Source organism: Nyctereutes procyonoides, unplaced genomic scaffold, assembly GCF_905146905.1.
Source record: "Nyctereutes procyonoides isolate TBG_1078 unplaced genomic scaffold, NYPRO_anot_genome, whole genome shotgun sequence".
NCBI lineage: Eukaryota > Metazoa > Chordata > Mammalia > Carnivora > Canidae > Nyctereutes > Nyctereutes procyonoides.
In genome coordinates, this window is record NW_026575143.1 from 2,676,009 (window position 1) to 2,698,083 (window position 22,075).

The 22,075-nt window shown below is 37.8% G+C and overlaps 1 protein-coding gene across 23 annotated transcripts in view; it reads left to right on the forward strand.

Moving 5' to 3' along the window:
• The window catches only part of PARD3 (par-3 family cell polarity regulator), a 651,879-nt gene that overhangs the window by 420,065 nt on the left and 209,739 nt on the right, over positions 1 to 22,075 (forward strand). For 6 of the 23 annotated variants that reach the window (XM_055308634.1, XM_055308632.1, XM_055308633.1 and 3 more), the window contains 5 exons: positions 861 to 1,031; positions 9,413 to 9,572; positions 15,896 to 16,085; positions 20,568 to 20,719; positions 21,772 to 21,816. In XM_055308634.1, the coding sequence (XP_055164609.1) occupies positions 861 to 1,031; positions 9,413 to 9,572; positions 15,896 to 16,085; positions 20,568 to 20,719; positions 21,772 to 21,816 (718 nt within the window). The remainder of the gene's footprint in view (positions 1 to 860; positions 1,032 to 9,412; positions 9,573 to 15,895; positions 16,086 to 20,567; positions 20,720 to 21,771; positions 21,817 to 22,075) is intronic. The other 17 variants (XM_055308639.1, XM_055308638.1, XM_055308635.1 and 14 more) reach the window with 9 other exon arrangements.

Consider the following 22,075-nt stretch of genomic DNA (forward strand, 5'->3'; position numbering starts at 1 on the left):
TGAGATAGGAGAGGGGACATCTTCCTAAGAGGAATGCTGTGCCCTGCATTTAGCCAGAGATGGAGAGAGTAGAGAGCTCCTCCTGATCTGCCCTTTCTCAGGTGCCTGAAGCTCCCAAGAGTCCTTGTGCTAATAAAATGGCATGTTTTGGAGTGGCATGTTCTGATACGCTGTAAAGCTTACCAGATGCCTTGTGTGTTCTTCATAATCCTCCATTCGTGATCAGACTAATAGAAATCATGATCTCTCATTTTAGGATGGAATCCATAGCTTCAAGTACCCATTTTTTTTGTCTCACAGAAGTTACAGGCCGTAATCATTGCAGTTGAAAGAAGATAATCCATGCAAAGATTTAGCATCATTCTGGGCACAGAGCTTCCCCACAGGAAGGCTCATCTTTCCCCTCTCCCCTTCCCTGTGGGTCACTTAGTATGTTTGCCAGTGGAGAGCAAGTTTCCTGCCTGTTTGCTAAGGGGACCCTTCTCTGCAATTATCTAACAGCCTTGAGCTTTTTCTTGTCTTGGGTTGTAAATAACCTCTATGGGTGTCTCTGGAAGCAAGAAAATAATCACTTTGTGTCCCTTGAATTAGTATGCTATTTTGGTAAACAGATTATGATAATGACTTGATTTACAAATGTATAAATGATTGAAATAGACACAGGCTGCAGTGGCTGCTTAGACGTTATTGTGCTCCTGTTCAATTGGGCATAATCCATTAGGATTAAAGCCCCCTTTCTTTCCTCATGTTTTTATTACCTTTTTTTTTTTTTTTTTTTTTTTTTTTTTTACTAAAGAGAAAGCAACTTCTTTTATAAGAGACTATTTAATAGCACTTATTTCTACCTGTTTTCTTCCCAGGATGGAAGGCTTCGGGTGAATGATCAACTGATAGCAGTGAATGGAGAATCCCTGTTGGGCAAGACAAACCAAGACGCCATGGAAACCCTCAGAAGATCTATGTCCACTGAAGGGAACAAGCGAGGAATGATCCAGCTCATTGTTGCGAGGCGAATAAGCAAGTGCAATGAGGTAAAGCATAGCAAATAAAAAGAAGACACTAGTATTTGAAATTGTAATGAGACTAAGTTTTGTCCTAATATTGGACAAAGGATGGCAGGACCTGGAACTTTACTTCAAAATACTGTAAAATTATCATTGCTCTTTTTATTGTATTGACTGGACTGTGATTTGCTCTCTTAATTCTATGATCAAAATATTCCTAAGTGTGCATTAGTATTTCTGTCGCCAGCTCACCAAATAACACTGGTATCTTAAGAGCATCTTTAGCTGGATTCCCTTCTTGAAAACAGGGCCATACGTTCCTGCTGGGAGCCAACAGTTCCTCTTCTGTTCAGGGGTGTTGTATCTAGGAGAGAGAAGCAGTGAAAGAACAATGGCTTGTTCATTTGTTTATCTAAAATGGGATGCCTCTTTCAAAGTCCCTGACAGGAGAGTCTGTTTCTCTTGTGACATTGTTGAAAGTGTAAGTCTCCCCTTCTGTTCCCTGTGTCCCCTATGTCTTTCAATATGGAGTTGAGTATTTTCCCCTTGAGTGCATGCTTTTTGAGTGATACCTATTGTATAATGTCACGGTTGGTTCTAAATATCTGCAGTAGTGCATAATTAGGAGTAGGAATCGGGCAGCCCGGGTGGCCAGCAGTTTAGTGCCGCCCTCGGCCCATGGGATGATCCTAGAGACCCGGGATCGAGTCCTGTGTCAGGCTACCTGTGTGGAGCCTGCTTCTCCTTCTGCCTGTGTCTCTGCCTCCCTCATGAATAAATAAATAAAATCTTTAAAACAAAAAAAAAAAAGGAGCAGGAACTATATCCTCTCCTGAAGGTTGTGATCCTCTGTTTTCACAAATAGAAAAAAAAAGAGTAAATAGAGACATAACTTTCTGGCACAGTGGGGCATTCGAAAGGAATAATATGTTGATTTGAAAATATTAGACCTTGGGAAAAAAAACAGGTTGATAGATCTATTATAAATCATATGCTAACTATAGGAAATAGGTGGGAGTGGAGAATTTACAGAGCAAATCTTGTTAAAAATGTAGAGTTTGTTTTTGTTTTTAATCAATGCTCAACTCCCCACATTTTTAAATCAACTAAAGGGAAATGACTAGGAAATCATACAAACTGAAAATTATATCTAAATTATTTAAGTGTTTTTCTTAATTTAAAAATCTATGTTATATATATAAATGAGCTATTCAGGTTGTGTTGTTCACTCATGCCATCCTGTAATACATTCATAAATATGCAATGAAAGGTAGTCAGTGTAGAGGTGACCAATTTTGGAAAGTTTATGGACTATTGACTTATTTCTTTATTGTATTTATTTTTCAAGTGGAGAATTTGTTAATAATAATTAACAAATAAATTTCCATAGCAACTAAAGAACAATGTAAGCTTCACTAAAAATCTCAGAATGGGGAACAGTGGGACATAAAAAATTCACTTTCATAAAGTAAATATAAATGCTAATCCCTCAGAGTAAGTTCTGGAATGGCTTTCTTGAATAATGCAGTTTTTATTCATTGCCAGAAATTATGAACTGATCTTTCTAATATAAGTCCTGTAAAGTGCTAGTTGAAAAATCCTTCACAGTAAGTTCACAAGCACAGTGTTCTTTACTAGGTCTTTTTCTAAAACTGAAAAATTTCATGTTCACAGGACAGCATTCATTTGACAGATGTTTATTGAGCATCTACTGTATTCAGGAAATGTGTTAGATCTTTGGGATATGGCAGTGAATAAAAACAGATGAGGCTCCTTCTCTCATAGAACTTATAATCTCCTGGAGAATATATCATATTCTCAGTCTCTTTAAAAATAAATTAAAATTTGTAAACATCTTCTCAAAGTTTTCCTTCACAGAAAAGCATTGGATGTTCTGGGAACACTTACAACATTAAGAAATGTACCAAAGGCCCACATCCTCTGATTCAGATGATTCCCTGTTATTCCCCAAACAGTAGCAAAGTAAACCTGTGCCAGCCTGAAAATGTTTTGATAAAAGCACTGATTTTATTCCCCATTGTCCTGTAAAACACATGAAATATCTCTGTGTCTCATTTACTTCTGCATATGAATTTTTGTGAATGAAATGATTTAAGTAAAGTTAACAGCTGCAATAGGCAGTAATAGACTTTAATATTCAATATTGCTTATGGCACCATTTTCATACACTGCCAGTTATTACTATTTCTTAGGAGAGTATAAGCTTATAAAACAATTATATATAAAAAAATCTTATCATGAGTGCTGTGCTTTCTGTGTAATACTACTGAGAAGCCTTTTGTACTGACAGGGTTTAACTAAAGAATTTTATGAAGACAGAAGAGCTCAGTTCAGCTTCCCATAAGGCCTAAGACATAATTTTGCTGCTGTTGTACTTATATATTACCTTTGGAAAAACATCTCCCTGAATTACAAGAGAGTATGTGTAAATTACGTTACAGTAAATATTTATATTAGCATACAGTATCTTGTCATGAATGAACCTCAAGCCAAAATAATGTGCTTGAGGTCCCTCCTTCGGGGTCAATTCGTCAGCCACGGAGTCCGGTCTTTGACAGTATCACAAAAGTATATTTTACTAACTCGTCTTTAAATCAAGGGTTTGCATACCTAATTTCAAGTCAGAGGAGATGAGAATTTGAAGAGAATGGTTTGTATTTTGTCACGTCTTTCCTTGCCCTTTTCTTATATGTAGCAAGTGCCATATATCCTCTTAGGGTTTTCTTTTCAAAAATTGCTCACTCTTCACAGTAGGTATCGTCATCTTACCCTCTTTTAACTATGCAGCATGTGTGAGACATCCTCTGGAAGGTTCTCAGTCTCCTTTGCTTGGCCTCTTGGGAATCTTGGAACGCTGCTGATCTTGAATCATCTTACCTGTATTCCTCATTTTTTCTTCTATTTCACTCCGGCTCTTTTCTCTCCTTGGGGTTCCTTGATTTCCACTGCTCTGTGTGGTTGGTGTGTGTCATAGGTCTTCCCGGGCTCGTTCCTATTCGGCCACAGGAGGTGCCCCTGGGAGATCTTCAGGTGCCACTCATGTTACCACGATTCGCACAGCCCTGTTTCTGGCTCAGAATTCTGTTCTAGTTCCTGATACTTGCCAGTGTGTCGCTCAGGCTCCTAATTCACCAGGTGCCCCAAACTGTATTTATGCCTTTTCTTCAAAACCAGTTCCTGCCTGAGAACCTCCCACAGTGGGCTTGCCCTCCACCCCCCGGACCCCCGTAACCCTCCCCGCCCCTCTATGGTTGTGGAAGAAGCTGGAGATGGAGGGTTACTCTTGACCTCTCAGATGCCTTCCCTATCTTGGTATCCCCTGCCTCCAGAATCTCTCTCTGTCCTCGAGTCTCTCCTCCAGCCCTGCTGTTGCCCCAAGTCCTGCCCCTTTGTCCCATTGCAAGAAGGCATATTTTCCCACAAAACATGCTTCTTGTGTCACTCCCAGCCAGAGTCCCTCCTGGAGGTGTGCCGCCTCTCCAGGACAGGTGCCAGCCTCCATCACTTGGCCCCCAGGGCCATGCAGGGCTGATGTCCAGGCCCCTCCGGCCTGTCCCTGCAGGGTCTGCATGAGCTCCTCCACACCACTTGCACTTTCTCAGACACGTGATACTGTCCCGCCTTCGGGACATTCTGCTCCTTGTCCTCCCAAAGACAGCTTTTGGATTTTCGTTTCTCTCACCAGTGTATTCCCTCGTCCAACTACTTACCTTCATCTAACAGCAATTACCCTGTCATGGTTTCCTTTTTGGTTTTCTTTTAGAGGAACTGTAAGTTCTGAGCTGGCTGTCTACCTGCCACGTCCCTCCCTCTGTCACTCAGTGTCCAACCCAGAGCTGACACCTTAGCACAGACTGAATGACAAGGGAAATAATCTTGGGGGTAGGGGGTTGGTGGTGTTAGAAGAAAAGATAACTTAGTTACCACTAGAAACTGAAGTTCTTAAAAAAATAAACCATCAGGCATGGGAACCAGATTAACATTTTGGCAGTGATTCTAGATTTCCTTTGCTTCCCTTAGATCTAATGTTCTTACTTAAGCACATTTAAAATCATCTCATAAGCGATAGTTATTTCTTTAAGAAAAAAAGAAAAAGATGTCATAAGCGATAGTTATTTAAGAAAAAAAGAAAAAGAGAGAAATGGCTTCCCTTTGTTTTGTGTTCCTAATTGATAGATTAGCTTTCTTGGAGAAAAACTTCTTGAGTCCTTCTGAAGTCTTTTCTATTGGACAGAATACATAAAGCAACAGGCAGAAATGGTGGTTGTCATCACAAAGGATGCGTTTGTTGAGGACTTTGAAGGAGAATAGAGGGACCGGGGAATAAATACTTGACATCATTCCTTGAGGATTGAAAATAACCTGGGTATGACAATTACGCTGATTATAGACGTTCCAAGGAAATGAATATTTGTAGAAATGACTGCAGTTTAACATTGCTTGCGGTCATTTCATTGCATCTCTATTAGATGTGATTTCATATAAAGACGTCTTAGTACCAGTAGACAGTGTGACCAGGTGAGCCTTGTCTTAGACTGAAGGATTTCATCATCAAGGACTACTTTAAAATGAGTTCTCTCCGTGGGTTTAATCCTCTTAGAATTAGAAAGCTATATTAAAATAGGAAGGGCCCTAAGGTATCATTTATGATTCTCTTCACTTTATGTATTAAGAAATAAATGCAGAGAGGTCAAGTGATTTGCTTAATGGCTGAAAGGCCAAGGTCGTGGCAAAGTAATTTAGAAGCAAGGTGCCCATTCCTCTTACACATGTGAGTGGACCTGATTGACTGTGATTGTGTGGTTCAGGCAATTTATATTCTGACTGTGTTAGGAAATAGCATACAATAAAAGCATGGGCTTTAGCATCAAATAGTTACATTCTGGGTCTGTCATTTATAGGCAGGATGTCTCGGGGAGCTTCTGCTACGTCCTTGATCCTTGCTGCCCACTGCAGAGGCCAAGGAGATGAAATGTCCTGCATGACAACAGAACCTGAAACAGGACCCTAAAGCCATGGCCACTCTTCCAAAACTCAAGCCTATCTTTTTATTCATTGTTTTGTGTTTACCTGTCCTTTGGATATTAGTACCTTCCATAATATATCATTGTAATCTAGTCTAACTTTCTTTTAATTTCATTATTATGCTGTGCCCTCACCTTTAGGCCTGCTTCTGCATGGCCTAATATGTATAAGGTCTCCAAACCATTTTGAGGAAAATCTGAGTCATTCTTTTGGAAATTAAATTATTCATCTGGTACTGGCTCTGTGCCAGACACTGGGTATAATATAGAGGAAGCCCATAAATACTGAAATATTAAGTAAATAAGATTGTGCCAGTTACTACCTAGAACCCAGTCTTTGGTTTGCTGTAAGATCAGATCTGTGCCAGATTTTCAGTGCTCATAATTAAGATGGTGGGATACATTCTCTTTATGTGAAACACATCATTTGACCCACTCATGCTTGCCTACAACAACATGAGAATTTGCTAAACCCTGCAGAAAATATATTAGTTTTTAAAAGAAGCCAAGATTTTAAATTTTCCTAAGAAAAGTAATCCAAGTATCTAATGGGAAGCGTATTTATTGGACAAAATCCAGTTTCTTTGTTATGGTATACTATTTGTTATTTTCTGATTATACAAGCAATATATGATCATATGAATATCTTTCCTAAGTGTGGACTACATTTACATTGCTTTTCAGTTTTGGAGTCATTCCCAATTTTATACCTTTGTAAATAATGTTATGATAAATACTGACTCATATCAATCTTTGTTATATACTTAGCTTATTATTTTGTGAGGGCAGTGACCACAAAGTGAATAAAAGGCCGGGTCAAGGAGTATAAGATGTTTTTTGACCTGTGATGTACATTTGTTGCAGTATTACTTAGAAAAAGACTGTATCCCTCTTCACTGCTACCCAATATGAGTGCTTATGCTGCAGCTGAGAAATAATTTTTCTCTAATAGGCAGAAAGGCTTTCCTGTTTTTCTAGAGATAGAGCTACCAGCACAACTACCCCAACCTAGGACTGAATTAAGTCAGATCAGAGAACATTTTTGTACCTTAAACAACAAGCCACAAAGTGAAAACTGTAGTTCTCTTATTTTAGTTTCTTCTAATTAACTTTAATTTGGAGAAGGTTTTTATGTAAGGAGGCTTACAGGGCCTGGGCACAGCCCAGCTTGCAGACCACCCTGGGCCACTCCTCCACAACCCCCTTGCTCTGCTTCTCCTCTGTGCTGCCATCGTGTCCCTGTGGCATGTTTCTTTCTCTTAAACTCTTTTTCTTGCAACAACAACAAAAAAATCATCAAAAGACTTAAAACAAAACTGTGCATCCCAGTGTAGTTTTTTTTTTTTAAAGAAATTAAAAGGCATTGAATCTTCTGTTAAATATTTATGTAGTAGGCTGCTGATGTCTTCATTTAAATCTGTCTTTTGAGATGTAAATTAGACATGGTTAGGGAGGTAGGGGAGGTGTAGAATCTTTCCCATGAAAACGTTCAAGTGTGAAGTTCTTTCTGAACAGGCACCTTACTGTTTTTTTCTCTAGAAAGCCTGCATGTGCTTTTTTAAATGGAATTTTTATTTGATTTTCTGAAATTCTAAAATAGCATCTTAGATTAGTTGGGAATTTCTCATGAATAGCTTTTTAAGGATTTTATCATCTAGAAAATTGCAGTTATCTAGTTCTATTAAATGTATCTGTTAAACAAATGTGAAGATATATTGTTTGTCTTGTGATAAAGTAAATTGTACAGCAAGCAGGTCTTGTATAGAGGGTTGGATCGCAAGTCACTTCACTGTATATGTGCTCATTTAAAATGTTCGGACATAACTTGTTCTTACAGGCACAGGGTCTTGCTTTTGTTTGTTTTTGTTTTCACCTCCCCAATGTCCCTTGGAATTGAGGCATAGTATTCTTTCAGAAAATGTTCTTTTATTTTCTACATCAGAGACCTTGAATATTTAATTTACTTTTCTGTGAAGCTGTCAGTTGTAATCTACAATTAAAAAAAAAAAACAAAATAATAAAGCAAGTCCTCATTTCACAATTTAAACCTGAGTCTAATTCACTAGTGCTGTGAATTTATTATTCTCCTACAAGCTGATGTGCCTCCAGTTGTAATTGTGTTGACCCTTCAATGCATTAAATCTCCCCAGTGCTTATCAAACTGGGAGAGATAAGTCTACAATTCAGAACTTCATTAAATATCTCATTTATATTAAACAGATGATAGCTTCTAACAGAAATAATAATTTGTTCCAATGAAGGAACCTCCACCGTTGTGGTTTCCTCTGTTTGGGATGTGTGGTCCTCTCTCCACTTGGCCATGTTGTGCTGCGGTGCACACACCCCCCACCACTGCCACCACCAGCCCCTCCCAGCCAAGCGACCTTTGTCTCTGGCTTCTAGCCAGCACCACAGCCTATAAGATATTAGTTGGTGATGTTAACCTCAGAGCCCACGTTTGGAGGATTGCTGTTAAGTGTGCTTTGGTCCTCCTTGAGGCAGATTTGTTCCAAGCCCTTAGGAACACAGGTTCCTTATTCATATATTTTTGTGAAGAATCTGACTTACGAGGCACAGCTGTTCTAAAGAATGCCACATCCTGCTTTAAATCTTAGTGATGGAAATTGACCTGTATTCTTTGCATATGCAGTAGATTGTTTATGTTTGTGACATATACATCTTTGCTTCATTGGAATATTTGGTCCTTCTATATTGTTTGTATATTATTAAAGTGGCTTTTTCAGGTACTCACCATCTTATATTTAATCTTATAACAAGAGAGTAGAATGATTTTTTTCCCAATTCTTGGCAGAAGAAATTTAGGCTCAGTGAACTATTCAGGACACCTTGAGCTCACAAAGTGGTCTTTAGGTCTTACGGAGAAGGTCATAATTCCACCAGCACAGGTGGAGATGGGTGTCAATTGTTAGGTGTATTTACGTACTATAGACATAAAAAGTACAGCTTAGCTCCAGCTTCCATTCTGGTAAAGCATGCTTTGTGCAGAGCAGCATCTCATAAAGAATTCTGAATTAAACCATAACTTAAATTGACTTCAACAGATACTGGCAGTCAAATTGAAAAAATAAGCAGCAAAATAAGTTTTAAAAAAAGCTTTTAATATACATATTTTTCCTCCAGTGGTTGCAATCTGACAGAACTTCATGGGAGGCACAGTGTAAAATGGCACAGAAATTTGGTCATTAGACAGAGCTGTCATCACAAATTATTTTGGTACAGGGTGAAAAGTTCTAGTTCATTTGGTACCCAGTTGGATGCAGGCCTTGGGCAAGTTGTTATAATTCCCCCATGCTGCTAATGGGCCTCCAGCACTGACTTCCCCTTGCCCCCTTTTCTCTCTAGCTGAAATCACCTGGGAGCCCCTCGGGCCCTGAGCTGCCCATTGAGACCGTATTGGATGATCGTGAACGGAGAATCTCCCATTCCCTCTACAGTGGCATTGAGGGGCTTGATGAATCACCCACAAGAAATGCTGCCCTCAGTAGGATAATGGGTGAGTCAGGTAAACTCTGTTTATCACATCTTATTTTTATGTTTTCCTGGTTCACTGGGAGGTTATCAATGTAATATTAATGTAAAGGTGGCCTGTGTTTTGAAGAGGAAAAAGAGAAGGTTCATTATAATCATCCAGAAAGTGTTAATGTGAAGAGAGTAAATTAATACATTGATTTTGTTAAGTGAATTTTAGATCCTGTAACATGGGGGTTGAGGGGCGAAAAGAAAGGGGTCACATGGAAATATTTTCAGTGATCAAGATATTTTTAGCTTGTTTGAGAGAAGTGAAGCTAGGTTTTAGGAAAGTCAAAATCTACTGGTTTATGACAAAAAGGATTTCCAAGTTGTGTCTTTCACAGTAGCGCTGTTGAGAGGGAGAGGAACAAATGCATATACACATGTTTGCGTGCAGGTGAAATATTCACATTTATTTGGTTTATACTTAATAGGATGTTACCGTCTTTTAGTTGCATCTCTACTTTTTCAAAGTCCTCATTTTAAAATTTGGAAGCCAGTGTTTTGCATCCTTTGTTTGGCTCCCACACCATACTGTGTGCATGACCCCCAGTGGGTAGCAAGGTTATTAGCACTAGCTGTGCAGCAGTTCAGCCTTCTCCTCACAGACCCGGTTAATAAAGACCCGCTTTGCCACAGGAGTGCCTGGATTGACTGAGTTGCTCATCTTGGGATTAACTCGTGAGAGTTTTCAAATTTAAAACATCAGAAGCTGTTTTGATTAAAATAGCACCTGACATAAAACACTTTTATTGCCACTGTGTTTCTCAAGGCTCGAAAGTAAAACCCTAAATTTAACTCCATTTTGAAACATTTAATGAAGATTTAATACAATTCAAGTTTCCATTATGAAGTTTCATTGGAACAAAAGTGTATCTCATTCATCAGTGGATGTTTATGGAAAGCCTGCTATTAAGGAGACATTTGTGCGGATACTTTTGCCGTAAATAGAAAACTGAGTGAGACCCAGTTGCTCAAAACTCTCTGCTGGGCATGACAGGAAAAACACATAAATGTGACTAGGAGAGTTTTCTGGTTTTCTTTTAGTCCTTCTAGCTTTCAGGTTTGGAAAAAATGCTAAATTCTCCATTTCTTATTTTGTTGCACATAGAACTTAGACCTTCCAGCCCTCTGGTTTTACTTGGTCAGTAGTTTGCTCTTTGCCTGCTTGGCATAAATAAAGGAGGGGAAGGATGCTAAAACCACTATACACCTGTTAGGTGATGCACATTGCACATAGTTCACCACAATAATCTTTGTTTCTGAATGATCACTCTCTTCACTGCTGTTGCATTTTCCATACTTTTGTGGTATTGGTGTGAGACTTTATCTTTGTTAAATACTTTTTTCATAAATGAAAATGCAGACCCCTTGAGAGAGAAAGAGAGTACATGTGTCCCTGGATCTGTGTTCATACAAAGTGATACGCTGTAATTTCCCCTTTATTATAGGAACATAGGACTTGCCATACTGAATCAGACCATTGGTCCACCAGTTCCTGTAACCTGCGTCCTGCCTCCAATCCCTGATGCTTCAGAGGAAGGCGAAAAACTAAAACTAGAAAACCAAAAAACCCCAAAATTCACCTAGTGACCTTTTCAAGTGCTGTATATATGGGTTGAGGATTCCTTCATTCTCTTCGTAGTCTGTTGCCCTGGTTTTGTTAGCTGTGGCTTTGTCAGTCCACCTCAGTTTACATTACTGTTGCGTTCCCTTCTCTCTGCTGGAGATGTAATGGACTTTAAAGACATCACATGCTTTCCCCTGGGTAGCAACTTCTCTCCCAGCTATGTGCTTTGTGATGTACTGTGCATATGCCCTTTTGGGGCGGGGGTGAAAGACTCTACCCTTTGTCGGTAGGCCAAGTTAAGGTCGGATGACTTGGATATCTTCTTAACATAGTTTTTACATATTTTAATGGGAACTAGGGATCCTGTATAGTTTATCTTGGGAAATGCATATGCTTAACCTAATCTGTATTGCGTTTTACAAATTTGAGAATTCCTCAAGTCTTTATCAGTTCCTCTTCTGTTATCAGTGGCCCTAAGAAACAAATACTTTGCCTCATCAATTCCCACTTAGTTAGAAACCCTGCAAAAGATGTTAGCTTACAACAAAATACCAAGACAGAGTACCAAATATAGGATATTAGAGCCCTGAATTTCTGTTACCGTAAATCAATAGCACTAGTATTTATTGATTTGCACGGTATCTAGGTATATCAAAGTCTCTCAGATCTCATTTGGTTACTGAATGTCTTCTGTAGGTTTAGAATAATTCCTGTATAGGTACTAGTAGAGGTGGTGGTATTTACTTTATTACAGGCTCTGATTCAAATAGAGCTTTGTATTGAAATTCCAGCTAAGTCTTCAAGAAATCACTAATTTTATGCAAACAGGGTGAATCCCCACCTAGAAAAATCCTCATGTGAGACTCTAGACCAAAAGGAGCTTTGAGGCTTTCTGACTCATTTCTATGGGAACAATCTCAGGAGAGAAGCTTCTAAAAAATAAATTAAAAAAGGAAGAGATGTTAGAATTGGCAGGATGTCAGGGGTCATTGGCTGCACTCCTCCAGTTAACAGATAAAGGAACATTGTCACAAGATCCCATGGTGATTTTTTGTTTTATGTTATTTTTGGTTATTTCCTGTTTCTAAAAGTAACTCTCTCTAAGGAATACTGAGACCACACAATAAGTATTATTGACACTCATTCTTCATTAACCTCAATTTATCCACATCTTTAAGTGAGAAGCATTAGATAGTCTCCAGAATCTTCCATTCTGGCAACCACTGTGTTCTAAAAATCAAGGAAGCTCATCTTTGAAAACAACCTTAGAAATCATCCACTCCAAGGGAATTATCTTCTGTTCAGAGGAATTAGGGACCAGAGAAATTGACAAGTCTGAAGCCACAAGGTTTCTGTATTTCTGAACCAGTTAGGATGTGTGTTTTCCCGAGTCATGAGTCCCACATTATTTCAGCCTGGGTCAGTCTCCCTAGCTTTTGATCAGGTCAACCAGAGTTGTGACCAAGGCAATATTTCTCCAGATGTCTTCTGGGCCGAAGTGCCATTAATCATCGATTTTAATCCTGGATATTCATCAAAAAGAAATCTCTAGAGAGCCTACCTAGGATTTCTTCATGTTAAAAGACTTAAAAAATATATTTATAAATTGCTGGACAGTCTTAACCAATAATCATAAAACAGTAACAGGCATGGCTAACTTAACCAACACGTTCCCTAAAATACATCCCAAATTGACATTTGGGAACATGGAACTTTAATTTTTTTTTCCAAATTTTAATCTGAAGAAATTTTCTGTTTAAAGCAAAACCCAAATCTGATTTATTCATTTTAGAGTTTAACCACAGTAGTTTTTGTATTCAGACATTTGTGGTGAGTTTAAAAAATAATTATGTTCAGCGTATTTTTATCTTGTTAGAAATTCAGCATTGAAAAATGGAACGTTAATGTTGTTTTTATTGTGAGTCGAATCACTGGAAAACTTTTCATCTGTTTCTGGTGTCATGAATGGTATTGCCTTCTATGTAAATGTACCAATGAATAAATATTTAGTAAACAATCATTTTGTATCTCCTTGTTTTACTCCTCTATAAGATTGGTTTAATTTTTAGTTTGTAGTTTGTGGGTTAACTACTTGAGGAAGGAAGAATTTTTATTCATCAAAACACAGATCAAAGGCTCTTCAGGTCACCCTTGGAAGGTTTCACATTTACGATGTGCCAGGTACTGGCACACATCGTTAAGAGGTATTGTCTAGATGGAGTTTGGTAGATCATGGAGTGAGGTAATTTAGTTGTCCATTAACTCCCAGTATATTCCTGCATCTAGATTCAAAAACTGTAATTCTTGGCAAGCATGTTAAGAAGTGGGAGGCTGATGAAAAATGTGAATTTAGCCCTAAGAATCATGGGTGAGAGGAAAAAGCTAAATTGTTTTCTTACTATTAGAATTTCTTCCCATTTATATATAAAATTTTGGATCACTTGAGGTACAATATTTTTACTCAACACATAAAGAAGGGATTGTCATATGAAGAACCATTCAGTATTCCATATTGCTTATTAGAGTGTCTCAGAATATATTATGTAAAGAGTTTTAGTTCTTGTGTTTAAAAGCAAATACCCTATAATTATATTATAATTTTTCCTTCCAGTAAATTTTGCCTTTGTGAGGACTTGGCATTTAATGCTGTGACATGTGCCTTGTCAGTGGTGACCTGTCAGGGGTAACTCTGGTTTTGTCATTCTGTACACTTTTTGGTCAAAAAGTATGTCTTAAGGAGGAAATATTTCTTTTGGTAATAGGCCGAGAACATTCAGCCTTCTTTATGAATGATATTTTTTTGGACAGGTTTCTGTCTTGCACAAAAGCCCTAAAACTAAAGTAGCAGTAAATGAATGATTTGGATTCAGGAGAGAGAAACTATTAAGTTTAGATTTGATTTGCTTTATACTCATGAACATTCATAAAAGTTGCTAGTATTCAGTTTGTCAAAATGAATGCATTTCAGATCAAAATAGAGTGTTTTTCTTGCTAAAATGCTATGTTGATGTTTCAGTGGACATATAATATTTCTGTAATAATGTTGGCACTAAATAACAAATGCCTTTGAAATGTCTAGCATTCTTTTATGGCTTGTCTTGAAAAGATACATATCAACTTAAATTTTGTTCCTTTGTTGAATGTCTAGCATAATGTGGATTTTACAGACCCTTCAAGTCTATATATGCCATCCCATAATTGCTAAAATAGTCTTAAAACAAAAAGTCATCATTTACACATTTTTATGAATGTTTATTTTAAAAATTAGATCTTAAGACTGATGTTAAAATGTTAAAAAAAACTCCCCACATGTTTCTGTGGTGCTATTTTAAAAAGTGGTGTATAACAAAGGGAAAGAGCACCCTCTGTAAAGTGTAAAATGATGCTAGTATGGGGAAGGATAGCAGTCCATTTTATTTGGGTAGGGGCCAGGAGAGCTGGCTTACCAGATTTGAATATTGGACCTAAAATGAGACTGTTCCCATCCTGCTATAAGGTGACGGAAAATTGTCACTTCTTGCTTTGTCAAGAGAGCCAGGCCAGTGGGCCTTCATCATACTCTGGTGTATATTTCTGTGAGTGTAGACTCTCTTGATGTATCCACTTGGACCAAAGCCTTGTCCAGCGAGTTCTTATTCAGAAGTATGGTGTGAGATTTGAGGAGGGAGCCAGAAGAAGTATGGGTGTTTTCTTTCAGGAGGAAAATGACATTATTTGGACTCCAGCTTTATCTTTAAGGATTCAGGGATTGAACCATAATTTTGTCCCAAGAACCATAAATGTATCATACTCATCCATGCACCTGAGCCAATTATCCTGAAAGAAACTCATCAGTATAGACAGTTGTACTTCCTTACCAAGAACACTAAATCCAGATTGAATAAATAAAAGTGTATAGAATCCACTGTTTTAGCCTGAAAGCTTTTGGACAGTGAGATACTATCTTTCAAGATCACTCTCACCATTTCCCACATACAAGGGCTCGATTCTGCATGTGCTCTTCTTGGGTGTCCCCTGAGTGCACGGAGAGCTTTTCTCCATCATGAATTTAATGATGTTGCTGCCAATGTGTAAAATCAGTGTCCTCATTTCTCCTAGCAGAGAAGATCATATTCATCATTCAAAGCCCACTGTGATGTTTACTTTTGTTAGGGTCCCCAGCATCTGCAGCTTCCAGCTACGCAGGCCGTTACCAGTCCTAGTGAGGGCCACAGTACTTCTAGCACATCCTTCATGGCACCAGTTAATTATCACCGTGTATGTCTGTCTCTTTCTCTAGGGTGTGAGCAGAGGTTTAAATCTTTCTTACATCCTTACTACGTGGTATGTGCCCAGCGATTGAGTGGGTGAATGACTGATGTAAGTCTGCAGGGCTTCCCTATAAATTTCCTGGTAAAATACTTCAAAGGACTTTCTTTCACAACTTAGAATCTGTGTAGCATTTTCACATTAGAAGATGTTTGGGAGATCATCTGTAGCTTTAGGCAACTTGAACCCAGTGAATTTAAACACTGTGCTGAGCAAGAGCTACATAGCTGCCATATTAGAGACGGGGACAGACTCGAGGCCTCCACTTGCCATTTACTTGTGAAAAATAAGTTACTGTCATTCTGTTTTATTCCACCAGGTTGAGCAGATGTTTGGAAATTTAGACTTTTTCCTAATGTTGTAAAGTACTACCATTAATACACGTAGCACTTAGATCGATATCTAGAATTTCTCTTACTTTTTTTCCCACTGGGCAGGTAAATACCAGCTGTCTCCCACAGTGAACATGCCCCAAGATGACACTGTCATTATAGAAGATGACAGGTTGCCAGTGCTTCCTCCACATCTCTCTGACCAGTCGTCTTCCAGCTCCCATGATGACGTGGGGTTCGTGACAACTGACACTGGCACATGGTCTAAGGCTGCAATCAATGATTCTGCAGACTGGTAAGATCACACACCAGGCTTGGAAAACAATAGTTAATTGCAGTCACCTTCATTTTATGTTTAAATGGTCTATCCTTAAGCACAGTTAATTTTTTTATATCAATGTTCTGTTTTCATGGTTTTAATACTCTTAACTATCACTATTTAATACTCTTAACAAAAGTTTCCCCCCACCCCCATAAACTTGCCCCATTGTTTTTTTTTTTTTTTTTTTTTTTGCCCCATTGTTTTAGCATTTCCAGGGCTGTACTTATTACAAATCTACAACAAAACTATCACTAACTAAAAAGACCTGCTCACTTGTGAAGTTCCGCTGTTACTTTAGATCTGTTTTATTTTGAAGAATTTTTTTTTTATTAAATCAGGTCTAAGCAAATTTCCGAGATGACTAAAAGTTTATAATAATTAGATAACTTTGGCCAAATTAATACCTGCTATGCTCTGGGATGGGAGAAGGCTTTGGAAAGGTTTTCATTTTTTGTTTTTTTTTGGTTAGAGTGCTGTAACCCTGCCATTTAAGATGCTTCCTGCTTTTTTCTAACATTGTGACTTTTGGGGCAGCCTAATACTGTTTCTTTCACCTGAATCTTCCAAAATAGAAGAAAGTATTTGATATCATTGAGCCAATTCATGGCCTGTGAGTGTGGATCTGTGAATTAATTTGCATGCCTCATAATTACACACATCCATAATCCAAAAGGCAAATCCCTCCTAGGGATGACCTTGTGAGGCTGTAGTGATAATTAACATAAGCCACGTGAAGCACTATACCAGAATTTTCTTATTGCCCTTCCTCTGGGTTGTTCTGTGAATACATCAGCAAAATGATATTTAAATGTTACAGCATTGTTTCTTTCATCACTTACCTGTTCTCTTTTCTACTCTTACCCAGAGTTGTGTCAGCATTCTGTATTATCTAGGAGAAGTCTGGGGGGCCTGTTGTTGATTTGTGTTAACGTTTAAGTTAGTGATCTTAGCAAAGTCACCCTCTCTCCAGCCATCTTCCCCTGCTCCTTCTAAAACCATACAAACATCTAGCATGTGTACCTGTGGATTCCTTAGATGTTCTCTTGGGATAGTCTCACCTGTTATTGGGATCCTTGAAAAGTCCATCTCTGTCTTCTTTTTCCTTTTTTTAAAAAAAACTCTTTTATTGAAAACACAGGCTTTAGAAACAGAGCTACACTCCAGCCTGTGTGAGAATAGCATATCCATGAATAAGGTTTTTGGTTCAACATAGAGGGGGAGACTGCAATAAAGAGTAAAATCTCATTTGAAAACTGCAGATGCTATTGCATTTACAGCTACAGTTTGTATCTCTCTCCAAGAGTGACAGCAACAACAGGGAGAGTAAGGATTAGATATTGGCAGTATGCAACTTAGGGGCTGAAGACTTTGAATCTCTACCATGATGAGGACTGTGAAGATGCCATAGTAGTAGACCTGTTTGGGGTGTTCTAAAGCACTGTATCAGTAAAAATAAATAAGTAGCTATCAGGAATAGATTGTGGCATTAATTTACCTAAGGGCATTCATAAACTGGGGAAGAGTTCCATGATTTTGCTGTGGGGAATGTGGAGCAAGGAAAAGAATATGAATGAAGGGTTATCCAAACAAGAATGGCAGCTGTTCCGAATCACAGCAGAAAATGTAAGCTTTTCCAGCCTGACAATATCTCCCTAATCCTTGATGAAAATGTTATGAAAACAAAAGGGCAATAAGACAGGATTAATAACTGGAATTTTAATAACATTGGGGGGTCAGGATATGGTTACATTCTTTAAAGAATCCGCTGTCAGTTTTGCAATCGAACTTGTTAAGTATTCTAATGTACTGTTTATTGTGTCTGAAATTAGTTTAATGGGCTTATTGATAGGGAAGAATTAATTATGTCATAGTTTAAGAATATTTAGTTATTTTAAGACTCTTATTAACTCACAAACTCATTTGACTTTTTAAATTGTTTACAGTTCACAGCACAGTTGTGGAAGGTAAATACATCAAATGGCTAAACTTTTGTTAACGAATAGAATATACTTTTTTCAACCCATTAATTGACTTAGGGAACATTAGCAATATTTTTAAGGAGGAACAAGGTAAAACAGCAGATTCTCTGATCTTAGTGACAACATAGTTCCAAGGATATGACATTAGTTTAAAAAACATGTCAATATGTGGTTTTTAGGTAACATTGGCACCAACAATTTGTATTTCTTTGAAAAGGCTCTTACCACTAATTTCTCTTAAAAATGTATTTCATGAGAAGAATGATTGAAGAGATCAGTATCCAATATATGAAAGAATTATCCTTATTGAAAATATATAATTTACAGTTTGCTCTTGCAAAGTTGGGTCATAGTTCTTATCATATGGGTTTTTAGCTTTCATTTCTAGGATGCATTTTTCAATTGGAGTGTATGTGGAAATTAAAAGCATAATGTAGTGAGCACTGTAGTATCTGAATACTACTATATAAGCATAATACGCAAGCAGGTGGTAGGGCGAGGCAAACTGGGTACCCAGCATACAAAATATAAAGAACAAGTCCCTCTCAGGCATGGCCTATGAACTTGCATGACCGTGAGAGTGAGTGCTTCCTCAAATTCAGAGTTATTGGCACCCACCTTGTCTCATCGTTGGGGCCCTGCTCTGTACCCGGTGGGAAAGATTGGGAAGGGCTCTTTAGTTCCCCTGTGTGGTTGTTAAGGACCTGATTTCTGTTACCATAACTTTGTATTACGTTGATTATTTGAGATAGACAGTCTTTGTGGGGTCATAATAACTTACTATGTCTCGTGGTTTGTAGTTTACAAAGGGCTTTCATATTATGTCCTTGAATTCTCTCATTGTCAGATGGGTGAGGCAGCTGTTCTGTTTAATGAGCATGCTAATCCACGTGTTCCGTCACATTTCAGTCACTTATCCTGAGGGCAAAGCAGTTCCGTAGATGTGTTTTTTTTTTTTTTTTTTTTTTTTTTACAATTTTTGGTTTAGCTCTTCTCTACGAGCCAAATATCATTTCATGCACGGTAAACTGCAGCTACAGTTTTGATGTATAGCTGAACCAGATCACTCTCCTTTATCAGATGGTAATTCTCTACAGCCATAAAGGTTAGAGAAGTTTGCTTCCATCAGAAGCATAAGAAGGACGATCGTAAACTCAGTTGACCTGGTGGAAGTGGTTCCTCACCGTCTGGGATGTTTAGTTAGCTGTGGAGGGATTTTCTCCTCCCTGGCCGGATAGGGGAGGTGGCTGGGTGCTGATACAGGAGAGCAATGTATTTACTCAGTGAGCCCAGCACTGAGACATACCATTTTTATTGTATGGACTATACTCAGAACACTTAGTACTTTTTAAAGTATTCACAGATTTTTACAAATAGGAATGATTCTGTGTCATCGTTTGCCACTGCCCCTGTGAAAACTCTTCCAATGGTATCCTCTTACCAGTGATTTACCATGTGCTTCATCATCTCTGCTTGCACTACTGTGTTGGTGTCACCGAAATCAAATGTCATCGAGTCTTAGTCTCCCCCAGTACCCATCACTCTCCCATCTCTGCATCCACTGCATTGGCTTGGTGATTCTGGGGTAGTATTTTTTTTTTTTTTTTTTTTTAGGAACTTGCAGAGAACAGAGAATCTTTTCATTTTTATGTTTTTAACTTTGGTATCTAGGACAACACCTTAATCAGAATAGGTTCTAATAAAGATTTGTTGAGTTGGTTTCTTGTCAGTTGAATAAATATTGCTGAGAAACTACATCCTCATGAAACTACATGCCACAAAGGTGTTTTTTCTTCTTTTCTAAAACATGGGACAAAGGATATAGAAGAAGACCAGACAAATTCTTTTTTAGAACTTCTATTTGATTGTAATCTATATAGTCACTTGTTTGCTACCAATATTTGTATTCACATATATGAATGTTTTTCTCTAATATTCAATCCTCCCAATGTCTAAAAGACATCAGCCTTATTATTATTTTTTTAAAGTGTTTATTTTAGAGAGAGATTGGACCTCTGTGAGCAGGGGGGTAGGGGAGAAGGAGACAGAGGGAGAGGGACAAGCAGACTCCCCACTGAGTGCAGAGCCCGAGGTGGGGTTCAACTTCATGACCCTGAGATCATGACGTGAGCCAAAACCAAGAGTCAGATGCCTAACTGAATGAGCCACCCAGCACCCTCATCAGCTTTATTTTTGATAATCGCTTAGAAATAGTGATGTATTGGAGGACAGAATGAGGAGGAGAGAACTCACATGGAGGAAGAATTATTCTAAATGTAAATTCAGTTTGTATTTTCTCATCACCTCGTATTCAGCCATTTTTTTAAATGGCCTGTATTTGTGTTAGTTTCAGCGCTTCTGAGGAATACACACATACATACCTTCACACACACACAGGCATGTATGATCTTTCCTAAGGTTGGACGTCCTCGATTTTTAGTAAATATTTTTATGTTTATCTTTCTCTTCATACCAGCTCTTTGAGTCCAGATGTCGATCCAGTTCTTGCTTTTCAACGAGAAGGATTTGGACGCCAGAGTATGTCAGAAAAACGCACAAAGCAATTTTCAGATGCCAGTCAATTGGATTTCGTTAAAACGCGAAAATCAAAAAGCATGGATTTAGGTAGTGAGTACAATCTCCATGAATCTTTATCTAAATAAGGTTTAGATGCTTTCAGATTAAAATTGATAGTCCCAAACACATATCTGTTTACCTTAAGCAGTAGAGAAAATAAATGTGAAATGTGGCAATTTGGCAAAAATTAGTTTTTCTTCGAGTTTGAGATAACCATATTTCTCATAAGTGGCATGTTTACCTAATGTGCAATATGTTAATATATATGTTTCCTGATGATAAAAGAAACAAACACATGTATATCATGCTATGTTCCTGCATCTTTATTTAAAAGATGAAATGTTTTCACATTTTGGCTGTTTAAAACCAATTTTTTGAAATAGTATTTGGTTGGCTGTAGGATTCTTGAACTAGAAGGAAAAGTTTGGAGAGAAACCATTATCTCAATCCATGTGTAGCATTTGGTTACTTCATGATATCTTCGTTTCATTGCTATTCTTTAAAGTTTACTTAATAGAAACTCTTATGTGTTAATAATTAAGGCATGTAATTGAAGTAATAATTTGATAGAATATTTATTATAGAAAGTATTTGGAAGCAAATGGAAGGAGGAAAATAACATAGTTGTTCAATCAAACACCAATCAGGTAGTGTCTCTTTTTAAATCAAAATCCACCAAAAAGCAAACAAAAAAGTAAAATAATTAATTATATCTATAAATTGATCAAATGATTTTAAAAACCCTTGTTAATCAACTGTAACTTATTTATGCTGTTCTCTGGTGGCTGTTTGTACTTTAAGACTAAAAGCATTAATTTATCACATGCATAAAAGAAAAATTTGGCGATGCATTGCCTTGGCTAATTATGATACGCTAACTTATAAATAACACACGTGTCTGTGAAATGAAATGACTGGCATTTTGCATGGAGACACTGCTTTTTCCCCCTTTTTTGATTATGAATGTTTGCTTGATGTTTCATATTTTTGCATGAAATGTTATCTAAGAATGAACACCTAACTGAAAAGATCCGGGAATGGTTGAAGCATGTTGGGCTATGGGGACTAACTGCACTAACCAGTATACATTTACCTTTTAACAGTAGCTGACGAGACTAAACTCAATACAGTGGATGACCAGAAAGCAGGTAAGAATGGACAGTTAGACCGTTGCCGTAGAAACTGTGGTCCAAGGAGATGATCATAATTATAGAGCTGCCAATCATATTGCATGTGAACATAAATATTCCAATCATGTGTAGATTCATTGTAGGAAATCAAATTGTATAAGAAAAGAAAAATTTTGTTAGGAATTTATTGGTGTAGTACATACTAAGCGCAAATACAATTTAGTGTTTCAAAAATGCTAAAACAACCTAGATTTTAATTGTATTTGCATAGGGATGT